Here is a 14037-nt window from a genome sequence, read left to right as displayed (position 1 = left end):
GTGAAATGATGTTGATGGTGTTCTTTTTACATAACTTATTCGTATAATTTATAAAGGAATCTTAAGTTTTTAGTTCCGTTACGCATTACCACATGCTACTCATTACTTCATTAATGAATTTCGTGACAAAAATTTTGATGTTTCAGTGGTATTGCTAGAGAGTTCTAAGTAAATTAGATACATTGTCGTAGAGCTATATTTTAAAGTTTAAGTAAAAGTCCAGGCTAGTACAGGCCCTTATAAAACCCCAGGTCAGCCTACCCAGAGAAAGCCTCTGAATCTTTTAGTGTTCTAGATTTTCAGTATTTTGTATCAGCAAAAAAGAAGAAAAATTCAAGTATTTTTTAATAGCCCATGGTAACACCAAAACAACAAATATTAGCAAATAAACCCTATAAATAATAATAAAGACTAAGTCATTTAACATTTTAAGTGAAGTTTAAAGAGTATTAAAATAATAGTATCTCCTGCACAACTCGCCAACAAACAAATTATGTAGAATATTGGAAATATAGTGTTTTATAAGTACAGTCCTTTAAAATATATGGATTTTGGTATATTTGGTAAAAGTATTTATGGTTTTGATAATTATCTCTGTATTTGCATCTATTAACATTAAATTTTGCAAGGTTTTAAAACCTTGAATTACCTAACAACTATGCAGCTACATTACATATGTTAATTATGATCTTTACAATGACTAAGAGCAGAATAGGTGTATTATTTTTATTATATTGTCAACAATATGTTTCTATAGCTAAAATAATGAACAAAAGTTTAATGTACATCCTTTTTTTCAGAAATGGTAATAACACTGAAAATAATTCACATCTTCAAGTATCCAATAGAACTTGTGGCAGAGACACATCTAAATAAGGTAAATTAATCTTGAAATACTATTTATAATAGCACAAACATGTTTTGTTACTTAATGCTTTTTGATGTTTTAGAGTAATTTATTTTAACAAATAAATCAAAAGGATATTAGCAAATAAGCAACTATCATTATGTTGTTTTGTAATAATCCTTAAACTAGTAAGGCTAAGTAAAAAGTTGCAGCTGCCACACCCACTTTTTTGGTGATTTGTTTTTCATTTTCTGAATTATCATTTTCCATTTGTACAAAGAAATGAAGACTTTTGAGTAAAAAATGAGATGAACACAATTGATTCATTTTGCCTTTTTTCTTGTCATAAATTTTGTATTGTTTTGATGAAAAAAATGAAACAAAAAAAGACTTCTGTTTGACATGTACCTTTTGAAAAGAAGCAACAATCATGAAAAAGACCTGGTGCAAACTTTTTTTAAAAGGAGGTCATTTAAAGAAAAGAACCTCCTCCTTTCTTTTTTCTAAAACTCCAGATGCTAAACATATATATTTTTTTTTACTTGGCTTAAAACTCATTAGGCCTAATAAGTACACTGAACATCATATTTGACTGCAGATGTTATCACATCCTTTGTACTTACTTCATACACAAATTAAAGGAAATAACACATAAAGCCTACCTTCAGTCTGCCACAGGTCATTAATCAGGATTTTATTAGGTCACACATCAGCTCAATTGGACCTGTAGTAGCTAAGTCTGCCTAAAATCTGTGTGTGTGTGTGTGTGTGTAAAACACAAACTGTATTATTTTGGTGTGAAAGTGATCAACTTGAAACAACCAATTCATTAGGCCTAACAGTTATAGTTTTGATGAAAATTTCATTCAGTTTTAAATGTTGTTTTTATTATTCTCTTTAGTAGTCCATTCTGGAACTTAATTACTGCATCTCCAACCTTTTTCATTCTATTGTGCAAACTTACACAGTCAGGATAAACATGTTCTAAAAAAAGACGAAAACGATAAGAAGGAAAATACAATCTAATTTGGTTACTAAAGGCATAAAAGGAGGAAATCAAGGATAAATACCACAATTTCAAGGACTTTAAAATGGAAGATAGGATGGAATATTTACAGAACTATAAGAATTGGGGGATTTGGCTTAAATAAGAATTTGTAAATCAATAATGGCTTAAGACAGATAGCTCAGTATGTTAAAATGGGAATTGAACCCTCAAAGGATGTGGCATGATTTCTGCTGAAGACTGTGAGATGGCTAAATTTTTAAACGTTCTCTTCTGTTTCTAAAAAAAGAAAGAGAATGGTAGCAGTGTTTTTGACCCGTGCATTCTTTAAGAAATATTAGAATTTACTTGAATCATATAAAACTTAATCCATTGATAATAAGTAAAAATATTGAAGGGTGAAAAATGGATAAAGCAGCACAATGAGACAGCATTTTCCCTGGGATTTTAAAGAAAGACAAAGATTAACTTTTCAATCCTCTGTATTTCTTTCTCACTTTTCATAGGTTAGTAGACAGTAGTTAGGTGCCTAAGAACTGTAGAGATGTTACTCTAATTTTTGAAGGAAGTGACAGGAGTTGCTTTAGAAATCATAGACCGGTTACTCTTATGTAGTCTATTAATGAAAACTTTGCAAAATCATTTAATGAAAAAGGTACTATATAAGAGAGCCAACATAACATTTAAGGGACAAGGGGCCCCTTGGCCAATTGCAGCTGTCTCATTCCTTATCATACATTTCCTCTATCCAAAAGTACTCTTCACACTCCTTTCTCCAAACTCTCCTAATTGTTTTGCATCTACCATGTCCAAAGCAGTTTATTCTAACAATTCGGTGCCCTTCTTGTGGTAAGAATTCCAAGATTGAACACAATATTCTAAGTGGGCCATAACCAGAGATTTTTACAAAGGAGTGATAACTTCCTGTAGATGCAATCCAAAATCCTCGTTGCTTTCTCACTGGCAACAATGCACTGTATAGAAGGCTTAACCCTTTCCATGTTTATTCCAGATTAATTGTTAACTTCTGATAAAGAAATATTTGATAGGGTAGAGATTGGGGAACATCTGGGGGCAAATGATCATTGCCCAATTTGATGTTTTGCTTCATATGGAGTTAAGGAATAATTTTGGTTAGCAAATTTTGAAGATATGAGACAAGTTTTAGAAGCAAAGGTGACACTGTTTGATGAACATTTAATTCAGGATGCATCTTGTGTATCCACAAATTTTCTTTACTGTGGAGCATTTCTTTACTATCCACACTCTCCAAGATGTTAAGGTGTTTTGAAGTGCCATTTGTGTCACAGTCCTGTAAACGGTGGTGAAGGATGGACGATGGATTATATGCTGTGTTTTGTGTATGCTTTTTAATATGTGAGCTCAGACAACATATTTTAGAGCCCACATAGCCAAGGCTACACCTTGGACATGTAAATTTAGAGTGATGCATTATAGGAATCCTGTCTTTAAGTTTAAAATAAATACTTAAATAAAACATTGGTTTAAAGATAATTTTAAACTTAATATGTGGGTAAATTTTGTTATTCAGAATAGATTAATTTTTTCCCATAATTCTGTAGAATGATTACCAGTATATGGTAGAATGCAATAAACTATTTCTTTATTTTCAACCTGTTTACTAATTTTTGGAGTATTCAAAGCTTTTACATAATTCCTGATAACAATATCAATTAATTGTACATGAAAACTATTTTTTTGTAAAAAATCCTTGTTTTGTATTTCTTCATGAAATGAGGAAAAAGAACCAACTATGTTATAAGCCCAGTGAATTAAATTATGAATTAGGTTCTTTTTAAATTCAAAAGATACTATCAAAATATTGTCCTGTAAAAGTTGGCTTATGATAGCATTTAGTGATGAAACTTCTATCTTAGTTAACAATTTTGGTATCTAAGAAAGGTAAACTATTAGCTGTTTGTTCTTCAACTGTAAATCTAATATTGTTATGTTGATTGTTCAGATAATTTTGAAATTCTTGATTATCAGGTTCATTCTTAAAAACTACAAAAGTATCATCAACATATTTCCTATAGTATAATGGTTTAAAACTTTTCTGGACAATTGTTTAACCATTTTTCCTTGTAATAACTTAAAAACAAATTAGCCAAACATGGCACAACACTTGAACTCATAGACACCCCATTAAGTTGTTCATAATGATAACCATTAAAAAAAATAGACTTTTTGATGACAAATTCTAATAATCTTATAAAAATAGGTTTTGTTATATAGATCTGTTTCTGTCCTTAAATTATAAGTTAAGTGAAATAATCAATACATTAGCAAAAATGTAAAACTTGTTGAGAGATAAATAAGAACAGTGGAAAAAGCTAAAATAGCAAATAATCCAGGGAAATAAAACTCAAATGTTTATGAATAAATAAATTTATAAACAAATTAAAAATTAGCTTTGAAGATGCAAAGTATTAAATAAAGTGTCATAAAGTAGGTCTTATATAATGTTGAAAAAATGAACGCACGTAATAAAATTAAAAACTCTAATTAAAATCGATGTATGTAAACAATAAATAAAAACAGTTATAAATATGAAAGCAAAATTATATAAAATACCACAAAGAACAACACAATTTTTGAGGAAAAACTGTACATAAGTTTAATTTTTAGCTATGACTAAAAGTGACAGTTGCATACCCACTGAATACAAGTTAATACAAAAAAATGAATAAATATACAGAAATTTCATAATGATACAGTGGCTTTCAATAATAATGCAGTTTATTTTGCTATAGTGAAAACTGTTAAATGAGACTTGTTTTTGTAAGATAATGTTGAAATAAAAAAGGCATGAATTCTGTGGTTAAAGGCAAGTATGAGACGTGAGGCTTATAAAGTCAGTTTAAATATATATATAATCTTTAGGTGAAACTGAGATTAGAGTCAAATTTAGTGTTAAAACCTGGTGCAAAAAGTATTACTTAGTATTACTTTCAAATGTTAAAAACAGCTTTTCAGTATGTTTTGTTGGTGCCGAAAATGACAGATATAGTGTTGTTGAAATATTATTGCATATTATTCTTTGCTTTCACTTGTAAGTTCTTAGAAATATATATTTAATAAAAGTGGCAGTAATATGTTTGCACATTTATGGGATCATCATCTATCATTTTATAATCCAGCAAAGAAATAGCAACTGGAAGTTGGGCAGTTTTGTGTAGCATTGCATCCCATCATTCACAAACTAAAAAACTTTAAATTGGTTCTTAGTCAAATCATGTTTTGAAAAAATGTTCTATGATGCTGTTAGTAATGTAAGATGATTTCCAATATGGTACATAGTAGCTATTATCATTCAGTGCTGCCCACTATATGCAAGAACATTTTTTACACATGCTACAAGCCTTCTATCTACTCTCCATTGGAATTAACTGATTCCAGTGCATCTTTCATGCAAATCATCATGCATCAACCCTCTGCCAATGAGAGTGCGACATACTCTCATGACACATGTGACTCCCTCTATTCAATTCTACCAAACTATTACTTCTCATTTGGCTGTACTCATGTTCAGACATGTTTTTCTTTTGGTGCTCTTCGTGTGAATTGTGATTTTAATAGTTTAATTTCTGAAGTGGGATTTCTTCATTATTATTATTTTTTCTTTACATTGAAGAAATCTTAATTTAACTTAATTTCCCAGTCTTTATTTTTTTTCTCACACTCGCATATTTTACATCAAACACTTTTGTTTGATTTACATATTTCTACAATGAATTCTGAGGTTCATGTTCCCACTTCAGGTGTTATACCTCTAGTACTATTTTTCAAAGGCTGCAGGTGGGGAGACTCGTGGTTGGATTTCTCTGAGATTGTTTGTTATGTGGGTCAACCTTCTTCACCAGAACTTGCCCCACTAATCCTCCTGAACATTCCGAACCTGTTCAGGCCGATGAAGATTTGATAGCCTTTTTACACCACTGGAGTTTGTCATGTTTTCCCTACCCCTCCTACAGAATCATCTAGACCTAATACAGCATTTTTCTACATGATTTCTCAGGTGTGTCATGTCTTCTTCAATTCCCCGTTTTTCTATGATTCCATATTACCTCCATGTTGCTTGTTCGTCATCTTCGGCTCTTGCTTTACACACATGGTTTCAATGTGATTCGGATTTTCTGGGTTATGATGCGACCTTGTCCTCGGCACTTTTGCTACATCTTTCTGTATTTTCTGTGATATGTCTTCAGTTATGTATCTGTGACTTTGTAATCTCGTGTGTAATATGTGCATCAACACTCGATCCTTTCCTCTTTTGTTGTATGTTTGTCAAAGCTGGAGTCATGACACGGCCCTATTCATTTTCTATCCTGGCCCTTATCTACCCATCCCTGTCCCCTTCTAGGTGTTTCTCATCTCGTCATTTTATTCAACATTGATGGGCATGTTGCCAATGGCACCAGAGATTAACCAGAGGGTTCTGGTCCAATGGGAGCTTCATTATATTATATTGTTACCTTTGGGCAATCTTTCACTATGGTTCCAGGGATTCATATGGTTTTATCAGAGGGACTTGTCATCCAATTCCTTTCTTCATGTCCTTTGTCCCTGATTCCCTTTTTCTTCTCCATGACTTGGATACAAGATTTTCTGTCTCTACAGGCTGTTGAACCTGTTCATCATTTTTCTCCAGGCTTTTATTCTAGGCTATATTTTTATCCTTGCTCCAAACTGGAGACTGGCACCCTGTACTAGGTTTGTCCCACCTCATTCTATTTTTCAGTCTGGTCTGCTTTACCCTGGAGTCGTTTCTCACCCATAGGTGGGCTTTTTCTCTAGATTTATCAATGACAAAGAGGAATGTTGCAAATGCTTATTTGCATATCCCAATATTTTGTCACTCATGAGCCTCTCTTCTGTTTATTCTCCACAGGGTGGTTCTTCTGTTTTACACACTGCCCTTCAGTCTAGCTTTGAGCCTGTATGTTTCATGAGGTGTTCAGAGCATTCATTTGTCACTTATATGCTCTCGGGTTGTGCTTTTCTCTTTCATTTGTCAACTGGCTACAGTTCACTCATTTCAAACAGGAGTCCACCTTTTACCCTTATCAGCTGCTCCTGGAGGTAGCTATAATGGTCTGTTTATCAATTTGGAGAAGTCCTTACTGCGACCTATCCAATATCTTGTACATTTAGGTGTTTTTCTTTTTTCTACACACATCTCAGTCAGGCCTGCCTTTCTCTTCAACCTCGTTCGATGGGTTTTCAGTTCAATTACAGCTTATGAAGTTCTATCACATTTGGATATGTGGTCTTCTATGGTGGCCTTAGCCCCTTAGGTCAGGCTTATATGCCGGCATTTTCATGGGCTTTTCAAGAGTGGCACCCATTCTTCATCCCTCTGTATTCATATAGTAAATTATCTTTTTTTGGGGGGGCCACACGCTCAATATTCCTATCATTGCATGTCATATTCCGGGTGCTTTTGCTCTTGTCGTGGATTAGATTCTTGCCCAGACAACATTTATCCAATGGAGCGGTCTCTCGATCCTTTTGTTTTCCAGTGGCTTTGACATAATTGGGGTACTCCTCACATTGAGGCTTTTGCTACATCCACAAATTGCATTGGTTTTGGTCTTCTTGCTCTGTCTATGTTTTCAGCCAGATTTGATCTACACATTTGTCTATACTCCCATTATCCTTCTTCTCCAGGTGATTTCATTTAGTTCTTCTGATAGTTCTTTCCTAAGAGTAGTCCAAGAGTTGGTGGTGGGTGATGATGACTAACTTCCTTCCCTCTAATTTTTCATTGTTAAATTAGGGATGGCTAGCACAGATAGCTCTCGCATAGCTTTGAGCAAAATTCAAAAGAAACAAACAAAAAGCTCTTTCCTGGACATTTCAGCTGTGGTTTCTGTGGCTTTTCCAGTTCCAACTTCCTCCTCAGTTAGCTTTTCCTCTGGTCATTGGTGAGGTGATCTAGCTTCTTGCAGTAATTAGTCTCTTTTCTGGTTTATTTCAATTTCATTTCCTACATAGAAGTTTCTCAGTGCAGATGGAATTTTTCCATTGTTTGTTTCTTGTTCCAGGGTTTTTCCCCTGATCATCCCACTGTTTTTTGTTATGTGGATTTGCTTTCTTTTCTTTTGGATTGGGGGGACTTCTGTCTCCTTGGTCTCAGATTTTTGGGCAGTCCTGTCCCACATTTTTCGTTTTTCTCAATCCCTCGGGTCTTTCCATCTTTTACACTTTACCTTTGGATGTACTCCTTCTAGATTTGTTGTCCACTTCAGCAGGCTGCCCTTCTGGATGGGGATATTAACATGGTCCTGCACTGCCTCACTTTGCCTACATTTGAATCCCTCTCTCAGTACTCCTTGTTTCACCTTCATTATATCTTACTTCCTGCTCCTATTTGCCTGTGAACATCGGTGGTCTCTTTATTTGCCATCGATGTTTCACGTACTATTTATCCTTCTACACATCTCCTCCTTTCTCTGGATCATTTTTTCCTCCCTCACACTTCAGTGGCTCATGGGGATAACTCCTCTATGTAGCCTCTTTCCCTTCCTTCCATTTCACACCTTTGTCCTCATCCTCATCCGGATAGACTTCTATGTCCTGTTTGTGCTCTTCTCTATTATATTGCCTGCATGGCTTCCTTTTTTGGTGTCCTTTCCCATCTCTTTCTTCCTTGGCAACCGTCCTCTGGTGTTTCTCCTTCCTCCTTTGCCAGTTGGGTTTGGCTCTTCATTTGGTTGGCATCTTCCTCTTTATTGTTTTCCTCCCATACTTTATTCTGAGTGTCTTCTAACCCAATTCGATACCTTCCATTTTCATTGGTGTTTCATTTTTGTGGTCCTTTAGAGGTACTTCTTCAATTGTGTATGTGGACTACCCATGATACATTCATCTCTCACTATTTGCATTGGATTGCGGTTTTCTTTTTTTTCAGGTTATTGTCTTCTGCCTGTAGTGATTCTAGAATATCAGAATTTAGTGAAATTTTGACTGGATAAGTTTTTTTCTTATTTTTCATTTTCATGAGCCCTTTTCTCTTCTATTAATGTTCATTGTTTGGATCAAGCTCTGTGGTGAGTGGTGCCTGACTAGGTATTCTTTAACTGTTCAGATCTGCACTGTCAAGTCATGTCAACTTGCATATTATAATTCCATGGCCATGTAACTCACCCTGCAGAGATGCGGTGTTCCACAAGATCACTTGTAGGTTTATCTTGTGATAGAATTGCTTCACAAGCTTGCCCATCTCTAATCATACCCACCTATGGACTACGTGGGTAAAGCAGAAGGGGAAAAGCTGTCCATTCCTGCCATGCTTTGTATTGAATAAATTGTTATGGTCTGCTTTTAAAATAGGGTTTTGTGGTCAATCATTGCACTGTCTCAGGTGTTGTCGTTCATCCAGACTCTCCTCCACATTTTACCCCTTTTCTTGTGGTAGAGTTTGAGAGTTCTTACCACTTTCCATTTCCAAGCTGCTGGAGTGGTGGACAGTGGAGGCATCCTCTTGGAAGGGTTGATGAAATACAAACAAAATATAGAAATTATTTTAAAACCATTCAGTTGAGAGTAGGGTGGCAGTGATCTGCTGGTGTAGATGAAGTGAAATCCTTCACTATGAAGTATAAAAACAAATGGGCATGAGACATTAAAATTCCAGTTCATCCCTTCGATTGGAAACCCTCATCCTACCCACATGTAGATGTCGGGTTCCCAGTGGCCGGGTTTGGGATTTAGAGTAGAACCAATAAACACAAGTCCTCACACATATATTACAGATGTCTGTATTCCTCCCTCATTTATACTCTATCAGTGTTGTGAGTCACTGTGGAGGTAGTTGTAGATTGTTATGGTTCTTTACCTTCCACTATTCCTCGATATTTCTTATTCCAAGGAGGTTAATGTGCTTGGGGTGGTTTTGGTCAATTTTTCTTTTGAGGGAGATGCATTATATTATGTAGACATCTTTTTGATACCGGATGTCAGGTTCTCAGATTGATATATCAATTTATCATATTCACATGTGCCCTGTTCATGAGTTGGGGGGTACTAGATTCTTTCTGGTCTCAGGAACTTGAGGTGAAGACATTATGATCCTCTTTCCTACCCTCATCAGATGGCTGGGTTTTGGATTGTAGTTGACTTCCTCCAGTATTATCCTCTTTCCTACCCTTGCCAGATGGCTGGGTTTTGGATTGTAGTTGATTTCCTCCATTATTATCCTCTTTCCTACCCTCACATGGATGTTGGTTTTCTACCTATGGGTTTTCTCCATTGATCTTGTATATTTGATGCTGTTTGGGGTTCTGGATCAACCGGTCCCACCTCAATCACTTTTTTGGGTCTTCTCCATTTGCATATGTAGTCTTTGATCACATTTGGGTTTACTATTTCTGCATGTTGGGGTATGCCCACAGTACACATTCTTTCTTTCCATTTTTTTGGATGCTATTTTAGGTTATTTCACCACATGATTCAGTCCCAGTTTCATGCCTTGCCCTTTGGACATATCTGTTACCATATGTGTTTTATGGGGTGGTCTGCATTTTACCCAGCTACCACTTTTTCAGGGTGATTTTACCAACACTATTCATTGGATGTATAGCTTTGGTTAGCTACTTCTGAACAGGGTAGTCATCACATACTCGTATACAGCTTCCACAGTTAGCTCAGGTAGATGGATTTCCAGTTGGATGTGTTTTTCCTGTTCCATATCTGACATTCTCTTCTCTTTGGGGTGGGTATTTTTACATACCCCTCCATCAGTAGGAGGCTTCAGGACTATGGTCTCCAGGTGAACAGTCTTATTCCCTTCACACCCTGGTACTTCATCCATCCAATGTGCTTTTGTTCACTCTTTTCATTTTGTCCAGATTTGACAAATTATGTTTCATTTTGACTATTCAACAATGGTAGCTTCTATCACCTGCCAAGAAGATATTCTTTATTATTCCTTTTGCGGTAGACAGTGGATCTCCCTTTTTGAACCCACACACTTCACATGCATCTCCTGGAGGGTCGTGTTCCAGGTTTTTGTCCTCATTGCTCATTGCCTTTCCAGTCCCATCATATTTTTTCAAGCAGTGACCTCGTGATTCTCCAAAGTTTTGATGGCTCTACCTTTTGTGGGGGTTCTCTTCCACAGGAAATTTTTGAATCTTTTATCAATTCCCACATAATTCCCTCTCCTGTATTTGGTCTCTAGTTCATCATCTCCTTGCTCTTGCTGTTGATATGTTCAGACAGTACTACATCCAGTTTCTCATGTTAGTTTTTCTCCTTCCATCAGTTTTTTCCAAAAATGTTTGTTCATCCATGTCATTCTGGTTTAGGTCTTTCTAATTGATTTCATGGCCAGCACAAATCTGGATTTCTCATCTGATTTGGCTTGATTTTTTCTTTGTTTTTATTTACCTCCATTCATGGCTCTTGGTATATTCCTTTTAACTTTTCCGTTTCTTACCATCTTCCACATTTCTTCTCGATTGGTTCCAGATGACCTTCAGTACATGCATTGGGTTGCTTCATTGTTTCAAGGTTTTTCCCTTGAATCCATCTCCCGAGATTTCTTTCCTTTACTCCACTGCTTTGTCTGTGAGTTTTTCTCCTTTCTCCCTGACCCATTGGTTTGGATTGAGATTTGATTGGCTTTTTATTCCTTGTATTCTTCTTCTCATCGTCAATTCCTCATGTCTTCACTCCAATCATGCACCTTCCCTTTTCCCAGCGAATCCAAACTGTCATCTGTTGAGCACTGGGACTACTACCTATACTTCATCTCACATTTTCTACATTGGGTTGCTTTTTCTTCCTTGTCAGGGTACCGTCATCCACCTGTTGCCATCTTTCCTGCTTTCATAAAACTGTAACTAAGTAAGTTCCATTTTAGTATATACATCTTATTTTCAGGGGCATCTCCCTTTTTTTTTTTTTTTCTTTATGGGTTCCACTCTGTGGCTAATGATGCCTGTCCAGGTATACTTAAATTAGTAAAAGGTGCACTGTAAGGACATGATGACTTAAAAATTACAATTCCATGGCCACGCAATGCACACTGCAGGGATGGGATGCTCCACAAGATCGCTTGTAGGCTTATCCTTGCAATAAATTTCTTTCATAAGTTTGCCTGTGTCAAACTGTAGTCACCCATGGACTACATGGGTAAACCAGAAGGGAATAACTGCTCATCCCTGCCATGTCTTGTATTGAATAAATTGGTATGGTCTACTTTTCAAAATAGGGTTTCGTGATCACTCATTGCACTCAGGTGTTGTCATTTTTCTGGACTCTCCACTGAACTTTCTTCCCCCTTTTCTTCTAGTGGAAGCATCCTCCTGAATATATAAATGACTATAAAACCATTCAGTTGAGAGTATGACAGTGGTGTTCAGCTAGTGTAGATGATGAGATTTCCTCCACTATGTAACATGGGAGTGAGCCATCAAAAGTGCAGTTCACCCTTTTGATTGGGATCCTTCATCCTAACCAACATGGATGTCTGCTCTCAGTGGCTGGGTTTTGGACTTACAGTTGAACCAGTCAACATAAGTGCTCAGACATGTATTACAGATGTCTCTATTTCCTCACTACTCTTGTTACTCCATCATTGTAGTGGGTCACAATGGAAGTACTTGCAGATTACTCCAGTTCTTCCTCTTCTGCTATCCCTCTATGATTATTATTCCAAGGATGGGGCAGTTCCTGTTATTATATATGTGAGTGACATCTTTTTGATGCTGGATTCCTGAATTGATCATTCACTTTCTCACATTGTTATAAAACAACAACATGTGCCCATTCATGGATTGGGGGGTACAAGATTCTCTCTGGTCTTACGAATTTAAGGTGAAGACAGTATGATCCTCTTTCCTTTGGGTTGTAGTTGACTTGCCAGTGTTATGCTTTTTTTTTTTACTCTCTCATGGATGTCAGCACCCAGTGGCCAGGTTTTGGATTGTAGTTGATTTACCAACAGTATGATCCTCATCCTACTCCTGCATGTATGTCTGTTCCCAATGGGTGAAGAGTATACCTGGTTCAGAAGCGGTTTGGTTCCTCCCATCCAATCTTAGAATCTGTCTTTCTCATCTTAGGGACTGTCCTTTGGATGCTTCTTTCTTTCTTCACACCAGTCACTCCACCTATTGAATGTGGGATTCTGGCTATGTATGTGAGAAGAGATAATGTACTGTATCAGAAGTTATAATTTTCCTACACTGAAAATGCATTTCTGATAGATACTTACCTTTTTTCACACTTCCCACCCTTCCTCCCCACTGAAAATCGGTGCTTCCATCTTCTACCAGAACTCGAAGTGATAGTTTCATAGAATTGAATAGAGGTAGCCACATGCATTATGAGAGTATGTCGCACACTTATTAGTGGAAGGTTGATGTATGATGATTTGCATGAGAGACACATTGGAATCAATCAATTCTAATGGAGGGAAGATAGAAGGCTTGTGGCATGCATAAAACTTTTTTGCATATAGAGGGCAGTACTGAACGAGAATGTGAGAGGAGGTAAATACTTATCGAAAATACATTTTCAGTGTAGGAAAATTATAACTTTCCTCTGTCCTTGTGCTTAACTCTCTCAACACAAGCTTGGTCAATTTGACCGACCACATGACCTCTTTGTACTCGTTTAACCCTATCACCCCGGGTACCCTTTACTGCACGTGACACAAGGTCTTAGTGTCTTACATTAAAAATTTTATTAAACTATTTTTTGTTTATGTTATACCAATTAGAATAGCATAAAACTTAGCTAATAATCCATATTTTAATAGTGTACAAGTTATAAGTTCTTAATTCTACACGGCAATATTTAATAAAAATCCTGAATTTCCACTAGTGTGACCCATGTGACACATTTTCTCTTAGCATATCATCCCTATTTATCTACCACCCATCCAAAAAATATGAAATTAAATCTAAAATACTCTCTATAAAATTGTTATTGCTCAAACAAACCATAATTTTTATAGCCTTCAATTCTGTTTAGTTACAGAGCTATCAAATAGAAAATTAGACCTTTCCTGCCACACCCACCTGTTACATCCTCTCTTTCACAGTTCGTTGATAGTTCTCTCTCTTATGTTTCATTATATATTACCTGTAACCAATATAAAGTCAAGGTTTGCATCTGTCAAATGACGTATTGTATAATATTATGTTCTGAA

The 14037-nt window shown here is 36.0% G+C and overlaps 1 protein-coding gene across 1 annotated transcript in view; it reads left to right on the top strand.

The window, feature by feature from the left end:
• The first annotated feature begins 340 nt into the window (after positions 1-340).
• LOC106465794 (PRELI domain-containing protein 2-like) overlaps positions 341-14037 on the top strand; it is a 35761-nt gene continuing 22064 nt past the window's right edge. Inside the window, exons 1-2 of the mRNA XM_022393732.1 lie at positions 341-357; positions 801-877. Of these exons, the coding sequence (XP_022249440.1) occupies positions 803-877 (75 nt within the window). The 5' untranslated portion in view covers positions 341-357; positions 801-802. The remainder of the gene's footprint in view (positions 358-800; positions 878-14037) is intronic.

This window comes from Limulus polyphemus, unplaced genomic scaffold (assembly GCF_000517525.1).
Source record: "Limulus polyphemus unplaced genomic scaffold, Limulus_polyphemus-2.1.2 Scaffold2053, whole genome shotgun sequence".
In the NCBI taxonomy this organism is placed as follows: Eukaryota; Metazoa; Arthropoda; class Merostomata; order Xiphosura; family Limulidae; genus Limulus; species Limulus polyphemus.
This window is presented reverse-complemented; position numbering and strand designations above follow the sequence as displayed.